Source organism: Astyanax mexicanus, chromosome 8 (genome assembly GCF_023375975.1).
Source record: "Astyanax mexicanus isolate ESR-SI-001 chromosome 8, AstMex3_surface, whole genome shotgun sequence".
Taxonomy (NCBI): domain Eukaryota; kingdom Metazoa; phylum Chordata; class Actinopteri; order Characiformes; family Acestrorhamphidae; genus Astyanax; species Astyanax mexicanus.
The window spans coordinates 49,003,240-49,026,650 of NC_064415.1; the positions used below are offsets into that span (position 1 = coordinate 49,003,240).

The following is a 23,411-nucleotide window of genomic DNA, read 5'->3' on the forward strand; positions in this document are numbered from 1 at the left end:
AGATTTTTAGCTATTTTGGATTTCATCAATTTAAGGGACTTTGTGTACAGTTGAATTTCTGTAGAATTGTAGTAGCGTGTAAAGAAGGGTGGGGTTTTTATAAATTTAGACTTATGTATAAAAGATTTGGCCAGAATAAGCGATATATTAACATTCGTCGGCCGCATTCGAAGGAGTCTTCGAAAAAGGACAGCCTAGTCGCGCCGCTGTGACGTAATCGGCCTTCAAATGAGTCCTTCGAAGGATGCAGTCCCTGAATTGAGACACAGCTTATCTCCAATAAATTCTTTGTTATTTTAGACTATTTAAGGTACATAGAACTATAGTAAATTGGCCTAGTGCTGTGAGAGATACAGTATTTACAGAATCTGTTATTGACTGTTCATTACAGGACACTGCTGTCAGTTCACTGCACTTTTTATGAATTAACAAATGTATTGTCTTATATATGTGGATGTAATATTATTGGCTGGATGTAATATTATTTTTAAGCCAGATATTTTATTTTACATAGTGTTACAGATTTTTAGCGAATATTTTGATCAGGGTTTAAAAATTGCTTCAGTAAAATTATAATGTACTGTATTTTTGAACAGCTAAAGGTACCAGTGAAAGGAGGTAATCCTCAATGCGCTCCAGGACTTTTATTTTGACAGCTAGTTGCCGGATGTTACGCCATTGGTTCCTGGGCGGGACTAGATTTCTGCGATGTGATTGGCTCCTCAGCGGAGCTCCGGGGTTCTGCAGCTTTGGGTGTTTAGTTTAGAAACACAGCAGCAGATTGTTGGAGGTTAAGGTGGATTCAGGGTTGTTTATTGTATTGAATCAGATCAAGTAACAGAGTCATTGTGATGTATTGATTGGACATGTTCTAATAGTTTCAGCGCTTTGGACAGATGTTTGCTGTGGTTCAAAATGAAGACTGTATTCTCTGTAGGTGAATATGGAAGGGTGGTTAGAGTTTCCCCCGGTCTCCAGTAAAAGTGGAGCAGCAGAAGATCCAGCTCTGATCAGCAGCTCCGCACCTCTGTACTCAGACTGCTCTGCTGGAGGATCACCATCAGCTCACCTGCTGCAGGTATGGAGATGTTCCACTCTTCACCTTCACACTGCTCTACATTTCCTCTTAGACACACAGAAACACATTCAGAAGGAGCAGCATTTAACATCACACACAAGCAGCTTCATCCAGGAGCTGGAGGATCATCTTCTCCTAGTTATCTCTGATCTACTGAGCCTGGGAGGGCCGGTGGATAAAAAATAACAATTAAATCGAGTGAACGATATAGCAGTTCGTGCTCACGTTTTCTATCATTTAAGCGAACGATTTCTGTAATTCAACGGTTTTTATGCGCACTAGACAAGAAGTTCGGAGGGAAAGGACAATATACAAATATGTACAAATATGTACAATACAGGAATTCGGACAAATATTTTCATTTATACACTTGGTTCTTGGTTGAGGGTCTTATACAATCCAGGTTTGGCACCATTTGAACTGTGGTTCCATCAGTGGAATAATGGTGCTTTACATTCAATAATTTTGTTGCTAACTGTTATCAAATCCTCACAGGTGTGCAATAAAATCTAGTAGAAATTTAGATTGGTACTATACTTTTGTCTTCTGACTTAATTCATATATGTAAAAAAAATATAGTACTTATATTTTTAAAAAAATATTTAGTTTATCAAATAATTCTGAGTATAGTGTGTTCTAAGGGTGTAACTGTTCATGTGTTCATTATGAACAGTCACGGCACATGGTACAGAAAGTCTAAAGCAACATTTGAAAACCAATAAATGTATTGTGGATCCAAAGTTCACAGGCAGGTTCTACTCGTAAACTTTAGCTGTACAATGTTGCTTTTAGGAACTTCCTAAACCTGTCATTTAAAATTTAAGTGTAGCTCAAGCTAATTGTGTGTGTTATAGGTTCAGTTTTGGAAGTTTAATCCGTTTTGGAATAAGTGTGTAACAATATGTGGAAAAAGTAAAGAGCTCTAAATACTTATTTTCTGTTTCTTTCAGAAATGAATGCTGTCCTGTTCCAAGTCTTCTCTTGAACCCAGTGTCAACTTTTGTACCTGTATGAAGTTTAGCTTCACAGATACAATCAAAAGATTTCACAAATATATTACGCTGCTGAAAGAAGGGGAGAACATGGCATCCAGAGAAATCTCCAATACTCATCAAACACCCTCTTCTACACCTCACACACAAATGCAGAAAAGTACAAACAAGAAGAAAAATCACCACTGCTCAGACTGTGGGAAGAGTTTTAGTAAACAATGTCATCTCCATGAACACCAGCGCATTCACACTGGAGAGAGACCATTTCAGTGCTCAGACTGCGGGAAGAGTTTTAATTATCACATTGTTCTGCAGCGACACCAGCGCATTCACACTGGAGAGAGACCGTTTCACTGCTCGGACTGTGGAAAGAGTTTTATTACACATGGTAACCTCAAAACACATCAGAATATTCACACTGGAGAGAAACCGTTTCACTGCTCAGCCTGTGGGAAGAGTTTTAAGGATCAAAGAAATCTCCAGCAACACCAGCGCATTCACACTGGAGAGAAACCATATTATTGTTCGGAATGTTGGAAGAGTTTTAGTCAACAGAGTACTCTCCATCAACACCAGCGCATTCACACTGGAGAGAAACCGTTTCACTGCTCGGACTGTGGAAAGAGTTTTACTCAACAGGGTAACCTCAAAACGCATCAGCGCAGTCACACTGGAGAGAAACCGTATCACTGCTCAGACTGTGGGAAGAGTTTTAAGGATCAAAGAAATCTCCAGCGACACCAGCGCATTCACACGAAAGAAACCAGACTGTGCTCAGAGTGTGGAAAGAGCTTCACATCCTCACACACATTAAAGAGACACAGGTGCATTAAGAAAAAAGTGCAGTGATAAATCTAAAACCATTTCACATATTATACCATATTCCAAAATACAGGTTTCAAGAGAAACCTGTTCATTTAAACCATTTCTGTAGCAAATTTGTAAACCAAAACTCCAGAAAGTCCAGCCTACTGTCCATACATTTAAGATCTTCCCAACCCAAATACTGTCAGCAGTGTTCCTACAGAAAATCTTGATGGATGGAATCCTGAAAGCCCAGGAAGAGTTTACTGTAAATTACATTGACGGTGTAGTGATCTATAGCCCCACATGGGAAGATCACTTGGTGCATTTCAGTGGTGCTTCAGAGAATTAGAGAGGCAAGACAGACCATTTAATGCTGCAAAGTGTAGCACACCTTAAAGATGACTATTTGCCTTGATGAGGAAGCTGAAGTTCGAGGTGATGGACAAGTATTTTTCCAAAAGGGTAAAGGCAGTGCTAGATGTTACTAGTGGTCACACAAAATATCGACACTTTAGTCACAATTTAGACAAATTCTGTGTGGAGTTTACTTACTTGTGTTGCCAGCTATTTAGACATTAATGTCTGTGTTGAGACCATAGACTGTGTATAGCTAGACAGAGCATCGTCTCTCAAAAGTGAAGCCACCAAAAAACAGACAACTTTCAATCACGTTTTTCCCCAAAATACTGTAATTCTATCTCCATTATTTAAATGCAACAGCTAGTGTAACTTCTGCTTATATTGTCACATTTGTATATCCCTACAGAATTTGTTTTTTTAATGTTATTCAGCTCTATTCAAAAAGGTATGATTGTAATAAAAGGGCTGGGTTACACCTAGCCGGGGTGGGACTAATGAATGTATGGGTCGGTTTCCGGATTGCCAACGTGTCAGAAGATTTCGGCTTTCTTTTTCATTGAATGAAAGGGAACGGCGACACGGCGTCCATCTTTTTTACAGTCTCTGGTTGAGACAGAAGACCTATACTGTTATACAGGCTGTACACTGTGACTATTCTAAGTCATATTCAAGTTTAATTTATATAATGTCTCTAGAAAAGATATAATAATGAAATCTGAGGGGTGTAATCACTTTTGTTGGACATTGTTTGTGTTATTTTGTTTTCATTATGTTAATTGCTAGATTTGTTGGTGCAAAATTATTCACCCTTTTTGTGTTAGTGCGGAGAGTGAATAAGGTTCCTGACAGTTCGGTGCCAATTTAAGAGAGAACTACTGCTTGTCTCAGGGATATTTCTGTTTCTCACTGTTGAAATAAAATTGCAAATGGAACAGTGGTTTGGCCTGGTTACTCAATTCCCTATGACGATACAGTATAATTACACATACTGTTCTATGACAATAAAATAACTTAACAAACATACATAACAATTCTCCTCAACATCTTTCAGGAACAAGTACTTCTCAATTTAAGCTACCTAAGCAACCCTCTTAATTAGCTAGATACCTGTGCAACAAGAGCAATAGTGAGTCAAACTGGTCTAGTAATTCTTTCAGTCTAACAAAACCAAATGTAACATACATTATATTGCAATAAGTATCCACTACTGTGCTCTATGCTTGGTGATTTATGGCTTGGATGCAGCTGTTTGGTCATGGAAATCCATTCTTTAAAGTGACATGGGAATTGGAGTATGTAGTAGTAGTAGTATGTAATCCTCTTCTGATTTGATTCCAGCATTGCTATAGGGTGATCATGCACTTGGAGATCTCAGGCTCTCTGGATATGGTACCGCTGGCTCTTTGGTTTACTCACACATACGGTTGAGTTCTGTACCTTCATGTGAAGCGGTTTGTGAAGTTAAGTTCAGGCCATGTGCTTTATTAAGTTCATTGAGTTCAGCTCATGTGAAAAAACTCAGTAATAAATATAAGTTCCCTCATGTCGATGAGGAAATAAAGTAATGTTCAGCTCTGGTGGCCCTCTAACACAAAGTAAAAAAACAGTTAAGATCTCCATGCAGCCAGAGAAATAGGGGAGAGAGAAAATATCTCCACAGTTTCTTCATGCAACTGAATGAATTGTAAAAATCCGAAACATTCAGTTAAGTCGTCTGCTGGGAATCAGTTTTAGATACGTTTAATTTCAGATAGAATTTTCAGAGTTAGTGAACTTAACTAACTAACACACTCACACAAAATCATCCAGCAGAATTCTGCACCAGCAGAAATGGCACCCCAAACCAGCCTCAAGCGTCATGGATTCTGTGCCTCTCCACTCTTCCTTTAGGCTCTTGGACATTGATTTTCAAAGAAAATGCACATTTTACTTTCATCAGAGAACATTACTTTGCTGTCTCTTCTTCAAGAGTGGCTTGACACATGGAATGCGACAGATGAAACCCATATCTTACATAAATCTGTGTGAGTGGTGGTTCTTGAAGCACTGACTTAAGCATTTTACACTCCACATTTTTAAATGGGTTATCCCTATTGCTCATAAACTTTTTTCTACCACATCTTATCTTCCATTTGCCTCTCTATTAATGTGCTTGCACACAGAGCTCTTTAAACAGGCAGCTGAGCATACTGGGGGCTCCTCTTATGGCCCTAAACTAAAGCCCAAATAAAATTACAATAACGATAGTAAACAGAGGATCGGGAGAAATTATGACAGTGAACACTAGACAAAACAGCACATCTGACAATATTGTGCTGACAGTTTTTTGCCTGACAAGTCGCCACAAAAAAAGGTCACACATGTTTAAAAATTGCTTCAGTAAAATTATAATGTACTGTATTTTTGAACAGTTAAAGGTACCAGTAACAGGAAGTAATCCTCACAGCGCTCCCAGACTTTTATTTTGACAGCTAGTTGCCGGATGTTACGCCATTGGCTCCTGGGCGGGACTAGGTTTCTGCGATGTGATTGGATTCTCAGCGGAGCTCCGAGGGCTGTTGATTGTATTGGATCAGATCAAGTAACGGAGTCATTGGGATGTATTGATTGGACATGTTCTAATAGTTTCAGCGCTTTGAACAGATGTTTGCTGTGGTTTAAAATGAAGACTGTATTCTCTGTAGGTGAATATGGAAGGGTGGTTAGAGTTTCCCCCGGTCTCCAGTAAAGTGGAGCAGCAGAAGATCCAGCTCTGATCAGCAGCTCCACACCTCTGTACTCAGACTGCTCTGCTGGAGGAACACCATCAGCTCACCTGCTGCAGGTATGGAGATGTTCCACTCTTCACCTTCACACTGCTCTACATTTACTCTTAGACACACAGAAACACATTCAGAAGGAGCAGCATTTAACATCACACACAAGCAGCTTCATCCAGTTATCATCCAGTATTTTCCTAGTTATCTCTGGTCTACAGAGCCCGGGAGGGGCCTTGGATAAAAAAAAATTAAATCGAGTGAACGATGTAGCAGTTCGTGCTCACGTTTTCTTTAATTTCAGTGAACGATTTGCAGTTCGTGCTCACGATTTCTGTAATTCAAGCGAATGATATCTATAATTGGAGCGAACGATTTTTATGCGCACTAGACAAGAAGCTCGGAGGGAAAGGAGCATTTTTCTCTCGACCATATTCCTGTTACAGGGGTGCGGTGATGATACAGTTATCTAAATTTATGACTGGTGATTATTAAAGCCCTAGTGTTACAGTTAGATAATACAGTGTGTAGATTTTGCAGTAGTGATGGCGTTCGGGGGGCAGTGGCGACCTTGGCGTCGGTTCCCGGAACTTATTGACCAACAATAACAGTGTTATTAAAACTATATCAATGTGGAATTGTGTTTATTTTTTTATTATTATATTTTTATTATTATTAAAAATATCACATAAAGAAGTATAATTTTATAAATATACAGCTATAAGAATTAGGTCTAAATGTACACTGTAAAAATTAGGAAATAAAGATCTTATTAAATTAATATACTGCAATGTGAGACTGCTTTAAATCTGTAACACAATCTGTAACAGGTGGTCACATATGCATGTTTCAGATTATGGATTGTAGAATATTACAATATTTCATTACCGTATTTTTCGGACTATAAGGCGCACCGTATTATAAGACGCACTATCAAAGAACGCCTATTTTCTGCTATTTTTCCATACATAGGGCGCATCGCATTATAAGGCGCGTTAAGTGACACTAGAAAGGGTGCCTATATCAAAGTGAACAAGGGTGGCGCCATGTTTCCCTTCCCTTCCGGGGGTGGTCGCTTGCCGGTGGAGCGTCTCAGTATACAAATCTAGCTATTTCAAAGTCAAACGAGTGCTGGATATTAATCTACACAGATTCCTCTCCTGAAAACTGTTTATTTGGGTGAGTAACGTGCTTCAGTTTATTTACAGTAAGCTTAGATTTCCAGATGTCCACTAAGGCTTGCTGCACCAGCGTTAGCATAGCTATCCGCTAGCACGCTAGCTAGTCACCTAAACTAGTAAAGTTAACCCAAACTTAAACGACAGCGTTACACTGAGTAATCCTGCGTGTTCTGGTAAGACAGTGAGATATTAGCTAGCGATTCGTCCCCCGTAGCTTGTTTTAACACGGTAAACAAGCAGATTACAGGCTGATAAAACTCACCTCTGAGAGAGTTAGCGCTTAGCATCTAGCTAATGCTAGCCAGGCAAAGCAGCACAGACTTACAGGCCGATAACTCACCTCTGAACGGTGAACGCTTAGCGATTAGCATCTAACTCTAATAATACTGCTCCAGCAGTATTAAAAGTGCTAAATTTAGAAAATACTGATCTCTGAACAGTGAAAAAGCTAGCTAGCTAAGCGGTTAGCATCTAGCTAATGCTATTGCTGCTCAGCCTCGGAGCTGCACGGCTCTGGACTCTGTATAGCACTGAAACTCTCTATAACGCTGCACGGAGTGTGTGTTTACTGCTCCTTACAACCTGACGAGTAAAATCCATACAAAAGGCGCACCGTATTATAAGACGCACTGTCAATTTTTGTGAAAATTAAAAGTTTTTAAGTGCGCCTTATAGTCCGAAAAATACGGTACATCCAAGGGACAAATATGTACGATAGGAATTCTGACAAGTATTTCCATTTATACACTTTTTGGTTAAGGGTCTTATACAATCCAGGTTTGGCAAAATTTAACCTGTGGTTCCATCAGTGGAATAATGGTGCTTTACAGCCAATGCTATTAGGAACTTTCTAAACCTGTCATTTGAAATTTAAGTGTAGCTCAAGCTAAGTGTGTGTGTTATAGGTTCAGTTTTGGAAGTTCAATCAATTTTGGAATAAGTGTGTAACAATATGTGGAAAAAGTGAAGAGCTCTAAATACTTATGTTCTGTTTCTTCCAGAAATGAATGCTGTCCTGTTCCAAATCTTCTCTTGAACCCAGTGTCAACTTTCGTACCTGTATGAAGTTTAGCTTTACTGATACAATCAGAAGATTTTATAAATATGATAAGCTGCTGAAAGAAGAGAAGTACATGGCATCTAGGGAAACCTCCAATATTCAAACACCCTCTCCTTCACCTCCCACACAAATGCAGAAAAGTACAGACAAGAAAACTCACCAGTGCTCAGACTGTGGGAAGAGCTTTACTAAACCGAGTGAACTCAAGCGACACCAGCGCACTCACACTGGAGAGAAACCGTATCCGTGCTCAGACTGTGGGAAGAGTTTTAGTAAACAATGTCATCTCCAGCAACACCAGCGCATTCACACTGGAGAGAGACCATTTCAGTGCTCAGACTGTGGGAAGAGTTTTAGTTATCGCATTGTTCTGCAGCAACACCAGCGCATTCACACTGGAGAGAAACCGTTTCACTGCTCGGACTGTGGAAAGAGTTTTACTACACAGCGTAACCTCAAAACACATCAGCGCATTCACACGGGAGAGAAACCGTTTCAATGCTCAGACTGTGGAAAAAGTTTTGCTAGACAGAGTCATCTCCAAGGTCATTGGCGCATTCACACTGGAGAGAAACCATATTTTTGTTCAGAGTGTTCAAAGAGTTTTAGTCAACAGAGTCATCTCAAACAACACCAGCGCATTCACACTGGAGAGAAACCATTTCACTGCTTCGAGTGTGAGAAGAGCTTTAAGCAATTGCATAGTTTCCAGAGACACCAGCTCATTCACACTGGAGAGAAACCATATTATTGCTTTGAGTGTGAGAAGAGCTTTAAGCAACTAAGAGGTTTACAGAGACACCAGTGCATTCCTACTTAAGAGATACCGTGCCACTGCTTAGACTGTGGGAAGAGTTTTAATGATCGAAGAAATCTCCAGCGACACCAGCGCATTCACAGGAGAGAAACCAGTCTGTGCTCAGATTGTGGAAAGAGCTTCACATCCTCACACACACTAAAGAGACTCAGGTGCATTAAGAAAAAAGTGCAGTGATAAAACTAAAACCATTTCATATATTATACCATATTCCAAAATACAGGTTTCAAGAGAAAACTGTTCATTTAAACCATTCTGTAGCAAATTTGTTAACCAAAACAGAAAGTCCAGCCTACAGTCCATACATTTAAAATCTTCCCAACCCAAATACTGTCAGCAGTGTTTCTACAGAAAAGTTTACAGATTGATGGATGGTATCCTAAAAGCCCAGGAAGAGTTTATTGAAAATTACATTGATGGTGTGGTGTTCCCCACATGGGAAGATTACTTGGTGCATTTTAACAGGGTTCTGCAGAGAATTAGACAGAGGCAAGACAGAACATTTAATGCTGCCAAGTGTACTCTGTAGGGCTGCAGCTATCGATTATTTTAGTGGTCGGGTACTCTACTGAAAAATCGATTCGATTAATCGAGTAATTGGATAAAACATATTTGTTTGCTTAAAGAGTAATTAAAAATACACAAGAGAAAACAAGACATTTCACTTAATAATGAATGACAAATTGATTTCCTTTTTTAGATAAGTTATATTTTTAAACTCACAACATACAAACTGCAAACACAATAAATAAAGGAATAATAATAGCTTATTAATTAGTACTTTAATAAATTCAGTAAAATTATTTTCAACAAGGATTTCTTTTAAGTATCAAAACTATAGAGAATTAATAAATAAAAAAGGCATAAACATTTGCATTATGTTGTGCACCTTAGCTTCTGAACAGCAGAGATGTTGCCAGGTCGTCTCCCCAAGCTGGTGACATGTATTTGTTTATAGACTCCACTGCGCTGTGTTTACTTACAAGCCTGTAATAAGTCCAGAATTGTCTGTTTTTATAAACTAACCACAGATTAGACAGTATTTCTAATAGCGCTCCACAGCGCTGTTGTTACCCGACCCATAAACTGTCATTATGCCCTGCCCCATAAACGGGCTGTTTAGATAAGCAAAATCTGTTTAGAATGATGTTAATTAACACTGCAACACTGAAGGAGCACAGAACTATTATTTAATAAAAATGTGTAAGAACAGCTAAACTGCTGCCAGTCAACCGCGGACAAGTGGAGAAGCTCCCTTGTGCGTGCGCCCCAGAGCTGTATGATTATAACATTCTAATTTGTGCAACTTTTTAAAACAGTTTGATTTGTTACTTACAGAGTTATAATAGTTTTGAATGTTTCATTATAGTTTAATTTAATTTTGTTTTTACTTTTTCTCCTCCAATTCATTATTGTAAGTCGCTCTGCCAAATGTAATGTAATGTAAAGTAATAATTCAGTTAGTTTTAATTCGTTTTTAGAATGGGTTTATTAGTTTCTATTAGTTTTTACATCATCACATTAGAGCGCTCAATCTGAGAAACACATAAACAAACTCAAAAACTCAATAAACTCTACAGATTTTACTCATTTTCACCAAATTATCAACTATGAGACAGAAAGAGAGAGAGAGAGAGAGATTTATCAATCCATCCTCCCGCGCAGGGTGTTTAGGTGTATGAGTTGCTCAGGTGTTCTCACAGCTGCTTCTCAAATTGACTTATAGCTGTCTGGTGTTTATTCCACATACTGTATCTCTTGTTTCACTACTAAACGTGCTTTTATCTCCATCACACTCATATTCTAATCTTATACTGGATTCTGCAGCTTTCTTTGCGTTTTCTGTTATTATTCCGCGGCTAGCACGATTGCTATAAAACAAGAGGTAACGCTGCAGACCGCAAGGTTACGTGCGCTGACGCTATTGTGCCGAATCTGACTTCCCGCAGAATCCGGCTCCCCTTCATGTGCAGAATTGGCACAACACCGCCCGCTGTAAAACTGCTGTTTGGAAACAGCTAAGTGGAAACAGCGCTAATAAATAAATTAACAAACAAAAACAAAGGGTATTCAATCGGTAATTTCAATTTGTTTTAGTTAGTTTTATAAACTCTTAATACAGTTCCAGTTAGTTTCCTTTTTTCCTCTTATTTACAGTTTTTATTAGTTTCATTTAACGATTTTTTTTTCTTTCAGTTTTCGTTATTTTCTTCGTTTTCGTAAAGATAATACTTGGTTACTTGGCTATATTGTAATTATCACTTTTATAGCTTTATATAAAATAAAAATAGCATTTAAAAACAGATGCCTATGTCACATTATTTTTTGGAGCCCGACCCGACCCGGCCCGAGGAAAGTGGTGGGAAATCTTGGCCTGGTTCGGGCAGACAATCATAAGCTCTAGCACAGATGTGAGCGTCAAGCACAGCACACTCCATGTTTAATGACTGAAAAGAAGATGCAACTGAAACTTGTCCAGGGAGCTAAACTCCAACATGCATTGTGACATTCTGAAGCAGAGCATGAACCCCTCCCTTCTGAAACTGGACAGCAGGGCACTTTTCCCAACATAATAATGACCACAAGCACATCTTCAAGATGATGAACTGGCCAAGTGTGTTTTTAAACCCAAACCCAACTGAGCTCCTGTGAGGCATCCTCAATCATTAGGGGGAGGATTGCAAGGTGTCTAACCTCCACCAAGAGTGGAAAAGGATTCCAGTAGCAACCGGTGGAGCTCTGGTGAATTCCACATCCAAGAGGGTAAAGGCAGTGCTAGATGTCACTAGTGGTCATACAAAATATCAACACTTTTGTCACAATTTGGACAAATTCCATGTGGAGTGTACTCATTTGTGTTGCCAGCTATTTAGACATTAACGTCTGTGTTAAGTCATATTCAAGTTTAATTTCCCATGAAAAGATATAATAATGAAATGTAAGAGGTGTACTCACTTTTGTTGGACAATGTATGTGTTATTTTTAGGGCTGTCATTGGTAAAGTGTTAACAAGCGCTGTTAATTAAGGTACCAAGTTTAACCCCTACTTCCGCCGTAATCTGCCATAAGCCCTGTCTCCGCCCAACGCACTGATCTATTGTTAAATGATTGAATCGCGTGCTCTTACGTGCCCAGCAGTAACACTCCGGTTCAGACTTCCGGCTCAGAACTGATTAGAGATCTCTCTCTCTTTTACTCATACACAGGGGCGTTGCCTGGCCTGGGCTTCCGGGGCTTTAGCCCCGAATAAATTTCCAGTAGCCCCGAATCGTTACGCTCAGCTCAGCTCAGCTGTACTATTAATAAGAAGACAGGCCACTGTCTGCTGTGAATGGAAAATCTCTTAATGCTTATCACAGAGCTGTGATCAAGGATGCTTATCAAGGATAAAGTTCCGCCTTTCAGGAGAAACAGCCAATCAGCTTGCTGGTTTTGCGAAGCAGGGTGGGGTAGTAGGGAAGCCCCCACCCCTACATATCTGGATATATGGCGATTTTTCTAGAGGAGAAGTAATGGAGCTAACCGTGTAAACTGATGAGCTGGTTAATAAGACTAGTCTCTGAATCAATACACACAGATGAAACCCACTGTGTGCTTAATAAATTACAGCCTGTAACAGTAACTTTAGAATTAGCTAGCATAGATAGATAAAAAACAACTAAATATGTATAACCTGATGTATCTGATCAGCCAATAACTATTTCATTTTCAAATTTAGGACTGCAGGACTTACTCTAAGCTATAATTAACGAAAATTATTTAGTTAGCTAGAAGCTGGATGTTGTGGATAGCCATAATTTAGGACTACACTTAGTTTAAATTAGTTTCTTATCCCGGGATGCGGCTGCTTTGTCATGGAAATCCATTCCATGAAGCGACATGGAGTTTGGAGGTCTGAAGTGTTTGGCTGCAGAAAGTAATTTTGTGTTTACAGGACGAGTTGCTCAAGTCTGACAAGGTCCTAACCTGGTCTCACCTGGGCCCGTCTAGGTCTCGACTGAAAACTACAGACAGGCAAGTTAAGAACACAAAGGGTGTTGGAACAAGATGGCAGAGAACAATGTTGGTCTTACAGATCAGTAACAGGATACCTAAAACTAATACCAATAACTTTAAAAAAGTTATTCAGCTCTATTTAAAAAAGGTGTGGTTATTGTAAAAGGGCTGGTTATGGGCGGGGCCAATAACAGACCGTCAGCTCCGCTCCGCTCTGCTCTGCAGCCTGTGACCGCGAGGCAGCCCTCACGGGCGGGGTTATTTAAATGAGTAGGCTGTCTCTCCACAGTCTTTCTCCCTCCTCTGGTCTCTACTGTGCAGATTCGGGTATCAGGATCGCCAACATGGCGGAAGATTTTGGCTTCATTTTCATTGAATGAATGGGAACGGTGACACAGCGGCCATCTTTTTTTACAGTCTCTGCTCCACGCTGACAGTCACGCTGTCTACTGCTCTCTGGTCCAATAAAGGTAATTTAAAAACCAGGACATTTCCTCACTTTCTGAAAAAAAAAAACAGGGGCAGGACGTGAAATACGGACATGTCCCGGGAAATACGGACGTTTGGTCACTCTAGTAAATTGGCCTAGTGCTGTGAGAGATACAGTATTTTCAGAATCTGTTCGTTACAGGACGCTGCTGTCGGTTCACTGCACTTTTTATGAATTAAGTGGATGTAATATTATTTTAAGCCAGCTATTTTTACATTTTAAATAGTGTTACATATTTTAGCAAATGTTTTGATCAGGGTTTAAAAACAGTTAAAGTTAAAGGCACCAGTGAAAGGAAGTAATCCCCACACCGCTCCAGGACTTTTATTTTGACAGCTAGTTGCCGGATGTTACGGTATCGGCTCCTGGGCGGGACTAGACTTTTGCGGTGTGATTGGAACCTCAGCGGAGCTCCGAGGGTTGTTTATTGTATTGGATCAGATCAAGTAACAGAGTCATTGTGATGTATTGATTGGACATGTTCTAATAGTTTCAGCGCTTTGGACAGATGTTTGCTGTGGTTTAAAATGAAGACTGTATTCTCTGTAGGTGAATATGGAAGGGTAGTTAGAGTTTCCCCCGGTCTCCAGTAAAGTGGAGCAGCAGAAGATCCAGCTCTGATCAGCAGCTCCGCACCTCTGTACTCAGACTGCTCTGCTGGAGGAACACCATCAGCTCACCTGCTGCAGGTATGGAGATGTTCCACTCTTCACCTTCACACTGCTCTACATTTACTCACAGAAACACATTCAGAAGGAGCAGCATTTAACATCACACACAAGCAGCTTCATCCAGGAGCTGGAGGATCATCTTCTCCTAGTTATCTCTGATCTACTGAGCCCGGGAGGGGGCGTAGATTAAAAATATTTAACTAAATCGAGTGAACGATATAGCAGTAAGTGCTCGCGTTTTCTTTAATTTGAATGAACGATTTGCAATTCGTGCTCACGGTTTCTGTAATTTAAGCGAACGATTTTTATGCGCACTAGACAAGAAGGTCCGAGGGAAAGGAGCATTTTTCTCTCTTTTTCTCTGATGGCGTTCGGGGGGCAGAGGCGATCATGGCTTCGGTTCCCCCGCCGCCAGACGCCTGCCGTGTGGGTAGAGCGCGCGCAGTCCTTGCGAAACTTATTGACCAACAATATAGACAAAAACAGTAAATTCCACTGATGAATAAAGGAAATTAACATTTTACTGTTGCAGGATGACTGAGTGTTATTAAAACGATATCAAGTCAAATTTATGATGCAATTTTTTAACAAAAATATCACATAAAGAAGTATAATTTTATAATATATAGCTATCAGACTAAGGTCCAAATTTATACTGTAAAATTAGGAAATAAAGATAATTTAAAATTAATTTACTGCAATGTATGACTGCTTTAAATCTGTAACACTATACAAAACCAAAATAACTGGTCTAAAATCCTATTAATACAATGTTTTAAGATATTCTTTTGTATATAATTGCTTCAAATATGTTTCTTAAAGTGTGTTTTAGATGTGACCAAATGTAATTGTAACATTACACCTATTACATTAAAAACAGTTAATACTGTTCATACAACAAATTTGTATGTCTAATCTTAATTACACTTGTATGCAAATTATATTTTTACTAATCAAATCTACAGTGCAGATATATGAGCTCAGAAACATACATAAACAGTTTAATCACAGATACTGATACTGGCGGGACCAAATTCTTCTACAGGTATATAATGATGGAAACACAAAATTGCATTTTATGTATAGCATATGCTGTTTCTATACCTGATAAAATAGCCTGAAAATCTGCACATTGTCAAATCACAGTGTCCTGCTAAAAAAAAAACATGTCACAACCCTCATTATAAAAAGACATGAAAAAAATTATATATTTCTTTAAGGTATGTTTTCTGAATTATGTGTATATACTTTTGCTACAAAGATTTACATATAGATGATATCTAAGTATCATGAAGGTAATAATGATGTAACCAGATTTAAGAAGGGGTGCATTTCCTTAAAAGCCGACTGAATGTCATTGAGAACTTAATAAACACAATTCCACATCATAACTTTGACTTGATATGGTTTTAATAACACACATACAGTCATCCTGCATCAGTAAAATGTTTTTTTCTTCATTCATGACTGGAATTGACTGGAAAAGACTGCGTACACTCTACCCACATGGCAGACATCTGGCGGTGGGGGAACTGACATCACTATGGAAAAATCTACACACTGTATTATCTAACTGTAAGACCAGAGCTTTAATAATCAGCAGGTCATAAATGTAGATAACTGATTATCATCACAGCACCCCTGTAACTGGTCAAGAGCAGAAAATGCTCCTTTTACTCAGAGTCAAGAGGCAAAACTCTTCATCAGTATTAATGAATTCAGAGTTTATTCAGTATATTAAAATCCTTTTTTAAATACAACAGATCTCTCAGAGTTGTATATGCATGCTTTACATAAAACTCTTCCTTAACCTCCATTGTCTGCTGTAGCTAATAAAAAAATATTCAAAAAATGAGGTCAATCCGGAAAAGCCTCGTGTCTACATCAACCCGTGAATTAGTATTTATAGGCTTGCACACCTTTGCTCGCGACCACCCACAGACAGCGATAAAGCCAGGCAGCGAAAGTAAACAGTGCAAATGAGCTAATTGTTAAATATTTAGAGTTTCCTATTATCTCAGTATTTTATTATTATATTATTTTATTATATTATATTTATATTAATTATTAAATCAATAAAAGAGTTCTAGACATTTTAAAATTAATTAAAAAAAAAAAAACAATAGAATGACACCTATAAATTGGTGTTTAGGGTGTTTTTTAGTCTGTAGTTGACCAATGGTTGAGTAGATGCAGAAACATATAAAGCAGTTATGGTGAAGAGAATTTGGATTTAAATAGAAGTTAAAGATAAAGTAATTAAATTTGAGAAAATGTGTAAACCTAATATGCGGAGATTGTAGAATAATCACTGAAATCAAAGCAAATTCTAAAAATATAGGAGAGAAATTATCTAGACTGTTGCTGAGTTTTACTGGTAAATAGCTGCATTAACTAAAAAAAGTTTGTTTACTCTAAATACTAGACTAGACGAGATTTTCCACCACTTTCCTCGGGCCGGGTCGGGTTAGGCTCCAGAAAATGGTAATTTGGTAATTGGTCATTTATTTTAATCGCTTTTTACTCCAGCAGTCTCACAGCAGGCGGAGTTGTGCACAACAGCGGCAGCGCGCAACACATCACGGTCCGTGGCGTTACTTCTTCTTTACCTTCCTCGTACTAGCCGTGAAATAAAGACAGAGAACTCTGAGGAAGCTGCAGAATTCTGTATAGGATAAGCACGAGAGAGATAAAAGCACATTTTGTAATGAAACAAAATAAATTCCACACAGCTATAAGTCAAAGCAGCTGTCCCTTTACCTGTGAGGATGAACTGATAAATCTCTCTGATAAAGCTTTCTAATGTGATGTGTGTTTCATGTGCATGTACATTCTATTGGCTATTTTAAGCAGCAGTAATGCATATATTTTGCACTTAAGGTTGCTAGCCTGTGGACTGTTACAGTGTTTGTGGACTGTTGATTGTTTAACAGTAACTGAATATTTTTACTATGAAAAAAAAAATACTACAATTAATAATAGCTAACTAAAACTAAGCACTAATAAAAAAAATGAAAACTTAATAAAATCAAGCAACCCACTGTAAAAACTAATTAAAACTAACTGAATTGGAGGAGAAAAAGTGAACACAAAAGAAAATTAAATTATAATGAAAAATTCAAAACTTATATAACCTTGTAAGTATCAAATCAAATTTTATAATGACTTGCAGCGCTGTGTGCAGCTGTTCTTAAACATTTTTCTTAAATAATAGGTCTCTCTTCTTCAGTGTTACAGTGTAATTAACATCATTCTGAACAAATTTGGGCCAGACCGGGTCGGATTTTTTTAGCCTGATCTAAGCTCTACAGTCTACACAATTCAATTCAATTCAATTTTATTTATATAGCGCTTTTTACAACAAAGGTTGTCACAAAGCCGCTTTACAGGAAAAACAGGTCCATGCCTCTTATGAGCAGCACCACAGAGATGCCAATTTTATGGTGACACAGTGGCAAGGAAAAACTCCCTTTAAGAGGAAGAAACCTTGGAAGGAACCAAGACTCAGTCCGAGGAACCCATCCTACTCGGGTTGACCCGCTCAGTACAAACAAACAACAAACAAATAACAGAACAAAAACAGTACAGAGAATTAATGTGAACTATGGCTAATATAACAGGTACTAATTTATGAATATATATATATATATATATATATATATATATATATATATATATATATATATATATATATATATACACAAAAAAGCTTATGTTCTCCAATGGCCAAAATTCTCATACCGGATGAAGTATGCTTCTCCACAGCGGTTAGCCAGCTGTTAATTCAGCTACTCCGCTCACTTCTCGCTTCACATCTGGTTTGCAGCTCCTGCCGGCACACATGCACACACCCCACTCCTCCAACTGCAACAGCAACACACCAAAGTATGCAACATCCCAACATCCCCAAACCCAACATTTGACCCAAGTGAAAGTAGATTTACCTGGGTGCACCCCCTTTTATCTTCCCCTTGGGAACCAGAAATGCCCCCTACATGCTTTCACCTAAAATAGGTGGAATCTTTCAACCCTATGCTCTACCATTGCTTGACTCTAAAGCAGCAACAGTATTATTAGAGTTACAATGAAATACTGTTAAGATTGGGATACAGCCATTCCACAAATAGAAAAAAACAATTGTCTGGTATGACATATTAAAAGCACAAAGTCAATCCATAACCACACCTCTAATATATAAACATGGTGAATTTACAACACATAAAGGGAACACCTAAACAACGCAATGTAACTCCAAGTCAACCACACTTCTGTGAAATTAACTTGTCACAGGAACAGGTAGAAATAAAAGGCAATAAGCAAGACAACCCTTATAAAGCAGTGGTTCTGCAGGTGGTGACCACAGACCTTGTCTCTGTTCTCATCCTCTCTGGCTGATATTTTGGTCACTTCTCTCACCATAGAGGCTTTGGTCAGTTACAAGCAGTTCTAATATAAGCTGTCCTGTGGCAGGTAACAATATTTCCACGTGTGTTAAAGACTATTTCAACCAGGCAAGAAGTTTAACTAGCCGCTTAAACCCGTCATTTTCGACCATGCTTATTGTACTTATACAATGCACAGGGATTGCATTCAATTTTCAACCGCGTGGAATTTGTGCCAAAATGAAATCACTGTCCAATTAAAACCCACTGCTCTAACTGGGGTGGAGCTGAGAAACCAGCCAGTGTAAAACTCAAGAAGGGAAAGCTTCACATTAAAATATTTACCAAATAAAGTTTTATCCTACATTATATCTTAATCAAATCATGGACCAATTAGTATACTATCCAGGTGATTACAAATGCAGCTGCCATAGATTCAGTGTTTCAGATTATGGATTATAGAATATTACAATATTTCATTACATCCAAGAGACAAATATTTACAATACAGGAATTCTTGGTTCTTGGTTGAGGATCTTATCCCATGAATCACAGCATAGCTATGACGTGCCAGTGTCTCAAACCTCAATCCAGGTTTGGCACCATTTAACCTGTGGTTCCATCAGTGGAATAATGGTGCTTTAAATCCAATAAATTTGTTGCTGACTGTTATCAAAACCTCACAGGTGTGCTAAAAAATCTAGTAGATTGATATTGAGACTATACTTTTGTCTTCGGACTCAGATCATAAATGTTAAAATTTTATAATTATATATTTCATAAAATACAACGTTCTTAAGTATAGTGTGTTCTAAGGGTGTAACTGTTCATGTGTCTTTCATGAACAGTCACGGCACAGGGAACACATGGTACAGACAGTCTAAAGCAACATTTGAAAACCAATAAATGTATTGTGGATCCAAACTTCACAGGCGGGTTCCACTCGTAAACTTTAGCTGTACAAAGTGTAGCTGAAGCTAAGTGTGTGGTATATGATCAGATTTTGAATTTTAATCCATTTTGGAATAAGTCTGTAACAATATGTGGAAAAAGTTAAGTGCTCTAAATACTTTTTTTTTGTTTCTTTCAGAAATGAATGCTGTCCTGTTCTAAGTCTTCTCCTGAAACCAATGTCAATGTTTTGTATCTGGTAAAGTTAAGCTTCACAGATACAATCAAAAGATTTCATAAATCTGTTACGCTGCTAAAGGAGGGGAGAACATGGCATCAAGAGAAATCTCCAATACTCATCAAACACCCTCTCCTACATCTCAAATACAAATGCAGAAAAGTACAGAGAAGAAGAAAAATCACCACTGCTCAGACTGTGGGAGGAGTTTTACTAAACCCAGTGAACTCAAGCGACCGCAGCGCACTCACACTGGAGAGAAACCATATTCGTGCTCAGACTGTGGGAAGAGTTTTAGTAAACAATGTCATCTCCAGCGGCACCAGCGCATTCACACTGGAGAGAGACCATTTCAGTGCTCAGACTGTGGGAAGAGTTTTAGTTATCGCATTGTTCTCCAGCAACACCAGCGCATTCACACTGGAGAGAAACCGTTTCACTGCTCGGACTGTGGAAAGAGTTTTACTACACAGCGTAACCTCAAAACACATGAGAGCATTCACACGGGAGAGAAACCGTTTCAATGCTCAGACTGTGGAAAAAGTTTTGCTAGACAGAGTCATCTCCAAGGTCATTGTCGCATTCACACTGGAGAGAAACCATATTTTTGTTCAGAGTGTTCAAAGAGTTTTAGTCAACAGAGTCATCTCAAACAACACCAGCGCATTCACACTGGAGAGAAACCATTTCACTGCTTCGAGTGTGAGAAGAGCTTTAAGCGATTGCATTGTTTACAGAGACACCTGCGCATTCACACTGGAGAGAAACCATATCATTGCTTCGAGTGTGAGAGGAGCTTTAAGCAACAAAGAGGTTTACAGATACACCAATGCATTCCCCCAAATACTGTCAGCAGAGCTCCAACAGAATTGAAATTTTAAAGATTGATATCGATATTTTAAAAGCCCAGGAAGAGTTCCCTGTGTCTAATATTGAGAGTGTGAACATGAGAAGATCGCTTGGTGCATTTTAGCAGGGTTCTGCAGAGGATTAAAGAGGCAAGACCATTGGCGAAGGAAAGGGGGGATTGGTGGGACAGCCAATCAGCTTGCTGGTTTTGGCGGAGCACGGAGGAGAGTGGGGAAAGCCCCCCTTGCTGTGGGGGATTTTTTTTTTGTTTGTTTTTTTTTTATTTAGCAGCGGGGTGCAGCGAGCTGACGTTAAAACATATCTTGATATGCGGCGATTTTTCTTAAAGAAAGGTAATGGTAGCTAACCATGTAAACTGTGATGACACTGTTTCTGATAGCGTGTTAAAAAGACATGATCCAAAAACTCACTGTGTGATTAATAAAATACAGCTTGTGATAGTCATTGTGATTTGTAGACTAGGATTGCAGGATTACTGTAAGCTATAATGAAGGAAAATTCTTTTAGCTAGTTTAACTAGTTTGCTAGAAGCTGAATATAGTAGATAGCCAGAATTCAGCACAATACTTTATGTTGGTATAAAGCAGTCTCTTAACCCTGATCACTGCCCTATAATTGTGTGTTCACCGAATCCAGCTGATCAGCTAATAAACAATTCTTTATTCGGGGCGGTCTAATGTGCTGCCTCTATGAGTGGGAGGTCACAGGTTCGAACCCCCGCTCATGCTGCTTTGCCATCAAGCTGCCGGCACTCAGAGGGAGCAAAATTGGCCCTGTTCCCTCCGGGTGGGTAGATGGCGCTCCCTCCCCCCCACAGCACAGGGCGTCTGTGAGCTGATGTACCGCAACCGAGTCGCTGCACTTTCCTCCAAGCGCGCTGGCTGTTCGGCAATGCTGCATCAGCAGCAGCTCGAAAAGAAGCGGTGGCTTACTTCACATGTATCGGAGGAAGCATGTGTTCGTCGTCCTTCTGGTGTGTTGGGGCATTACTAGTGATAGGGGGAGTCCTAATGAATGGGTTGGGTAATTGGCCGTGTAAATTGGGGAGAAAATAAGAAAAAATAGAAATAAATTTATATATAAAAAAAAATCCTTTATTGAGTTTACTTGTTAAAATCTCTTAGCCCCCTATGGATAATAAATCATGTATATGTATATCCAGCAGTGTATTAGACACATCATACCACCACTTACTTTATTAAGTGCCTTTAAAGCAGAGAAAGTTCTAGAATATGCAGAACAGTGTCAATATACAGTAGAATATTCAGGAATAGGGTTGAGAACGTAACTTCTGTTCATTTGTAGTTTACAGTAAGACCACATGTCCTGAGTAAATAAAGGGGTTCCAGGCAAATCCTAATGTTTTTTTTAGATTTTCTGTAATTGTATGTTTTGATCAATTATACAGCTTAGCATGACAATGTTTAAACAATTTTGTAAAAAGTATAAAGAGAAAGAGAATGTTGCAAAAGTAGTTTATTTTTAATAGGTGAGTTGTGAATGTTGTAAATTAAACTTATTTTAATAGTTCAGGATTAGAGTTAGGGTCTGTTAGAGTTTGTTTTCTAGTATTGTGGTGTAATTTATTATTTAGAGGGGTAGAAGAGATTGAGCTGGTGGTTGAGCTGGAGAGAGAGGAAATGTGGAGAGGACTCAAATGAACTGAACTGATCAGGAATTAACTGATAAAAAGAAAAAAACATGTTAAGATGCATACAGGATATATGAGTATTTTTCGAAGAGTATTAATAGTGTAGGCCCCATGACCTAATATTTATTAATATTCCTTTCAATTATTTGCTTCAGCATGTCATAAAAGAAAAAAATTAGAAACAAGTGAATTGTTTACATCATTACATTGTTAAATGAAATCCATTGTTGACGTACTGTTTTGCATTACTTATTGAGGAAAGGATTTACTGATGAAATATATCTGGTCCTTTAGTAAAAGCTCATGATACTAATAGACTAGGAGGGTTTGGGTTATCTAAAATTTATATTAACTTCTGCCAAAAGTCTCTGTGAAACATAATTTTAAATTATTTTACGTAAAAGATCACCATCATACTTTCAGTCAAAAAAATTAAAAACATAGGACCCAACGCTACTGAGTTGTTTTAAAAAAAAGAGTGACTTAAATGTAAGTATACAAATGTACAACAGAACTGACATGCCAAGACAAAATTGTTGGTACCGCTCAGTTAATGAAAGAAAAACCCACGATTGTCAGAGAAATAACTTGAATCTGACAAAAGTAATAATAAATAAAAAAGTCTATGGATTATTATTTTTTCCATCTGTAAACATAGAGCTAATGTACCTTGGCAGAAAGTTCCTTTTTTGTCTTATCTGTCCATAGGACATTCTCCCAGAAGCTTTGTGGCTTGTCAACATGCAGCTTGGCAAATTCCAATCTGGCTTTTTTATGTTTTGTTTTCAACAATGGTGTCCTCTTTGGACATCTCCCATTAAGTCCACTTTGCTTTAAACAATGATCTAACCCTGATGTTGCTTGAGCTTAACGTTCACCTTTAATGTCTTTAGAGTTTTTTCTGGGCTCTTTTGTTATCATTTGTGTTATCCGTCTCTTTGATTTGTCATCAGGTTGGCTACAGTTCAGGGATCTTAAATTTCTGAAAAAACACGGTATGTGCAACTGTAGTCACAGGCATGGGTGTGGCAGCAAATTCTGGGCCCTGAACACTTTTAATGTCAGTGGGCCCCTATTCATGCCAGTAGACAAGAAAATCAGGTTTTTCATGGGCCTTGGATAGTCAGTCCGCTTTCCTCCCCACTTCCACGCCCATGGTCACAGGAACATC

The 23,411-nt window shown here is 38.6% G+C and overlaps 8 protein-coding genes across 15 annotated transcripts in view; 5 read left to right on the forward strand and 3 right to left on the reverse strand.

The window, feature by feature from the left end:
• The window catches only part of LOC111196297 (gastrula zinc finger protein XlCGF7.1), a 147,382-nt gene extending 143,213 nt beyond the window's left edge, over positions 1 to 4,169 (forward strand). For both annotated transcript variants that reach the window (XM_049482427.1, XM_049482428.1), the window contains exon 2: positions 2,029 to 4,169. In XM_049482427.1, coding sequence (XP_049338384.1) covers positions 2,035 to 2,919 — 885 coding nt within the window. In that variant the 5' untranslated portion in view covers positions 2,029 to 2,034 and the 3' untranslated portion in view covers positions 2,920 to 4,169. The remainder of the gene's footprint in view (positions 1 to 2,028) is intronic.
• LOC125803867 (gastrula zinc finger protein XlCGF7.1-like) overlaps positions 1 to 13,134 on the forward strand; it is a 156,312-nt gene extending 143,178 nt beyond the window's left edge. For 2 of the 3 annotated variants that reach the window (XM_049482433.1, XM_049482434.1), the window contains exon 2: positions 8,176 to 13,134. In XM_049482433.1, the coding sequence (XP_049338390.1) occupies positions 8,182 to 9,054 (873 nt within the window). In that variant the 5' untranslated portion in view covers positions 8,176 to 8,181 and the 3' untranslated portion in view covers positions 9,055 to 13,134. Of the gene's footprint in view, positions 1 to 5,948; positions 6,062 to 8,175 lie in introns of those variants that run through there. The other variant, XM_049482432.1, reaches the window with a different exon arrangement.
• LOC103047357 (gastrula zinc finger protein XlCGF26.1) overlaps positions 1 to 23,411 on the forward strand; it is a 311,263-nt gene that overhangs the window by 275,436 nt on the left and 12,416 nt on the right. The gene's annotated exons all lie outside the window — the stretch shown is intronic.
• LOC111194226 (zinc finger protein 239-like) overlaps positions 1 to 23,411 on the reverse strand; it is a 457,259-nt gene that overhangs the window by 269,784 nt on the left and 164,064 nt on the right. The gene's annotated exons all lie outside the window — the stretch shown is intronic.
• Positions 1 to 23,411, forward strand: part of LOC107197279 (gastrula zinc finger protein XlCGF42.1-like) — a 200,913-nt gene that overhangs the window by 143,177 nt on the left and 34,325 nt on the right. The window contains exon 1 of one of the 3 annotated variants that reach the window (XM_049482423.1): positions 5,974 to 6,061. The exons of the other annotated variants lie outside the window; for them this stretch is intronic. The gene's annotated coding sequence lies outside the window, so the exon portion shown is untranslated. Of the gene's footprint in view, positions 1 to 5,973; positions 6,062 to 23,411 lie in introns of those variants that run through there. 3 annotated transcript variants of the gene reach the window in all.
• LOC125803860 (zinc finger protein 239-like) overlaps positions 1 to 23,411 on the reverse strand; it is a 217,288-nt gene that overhangs the window by 67,435 nt on the left and 126,442 nt on the right. The window lies entirely within an intron of this gene.
• Positions 1 to 23,411, reverse strand: part of LOC103021480 (zinc finger protein 585A) — a 258,231-nt gene that overhangs the window by 53,355 nt on the left and 181,465 nt on the right. The window lies entirely within an intron of this gene.
• Positions 944 to 23,313, forward strand: LOC103029579 (gastrula zinc finger protein XlCGF7.1-like). Of its 2 annotated transcripts, none has more exons than XM_049482444.1 (2): positions 944 to 1,078; positions 19,681 to 23,313. In XM_049482444.1, exon 2 carries the CDS (start codon positions 19,812 to 19,814, stop codon positions 20,598 to 20,600), a length of 789 nt encoding a protein of 262 aa, XP_049338401.1. In that variant the 5' UTR covers positions 944 to 1,078; positions 19,681 to 19,811; the 3' UTR covers positions 20,601 to 23,313. The 2 variants fall into 2 exon arrangements, with proteins under 2 accessions (XP_049338401.1, XP_049338400.1); XM_049482443.1 differs by lacking the exon at positions 944 to 1,078 and adding an exon at positions 13,891 to 14,226.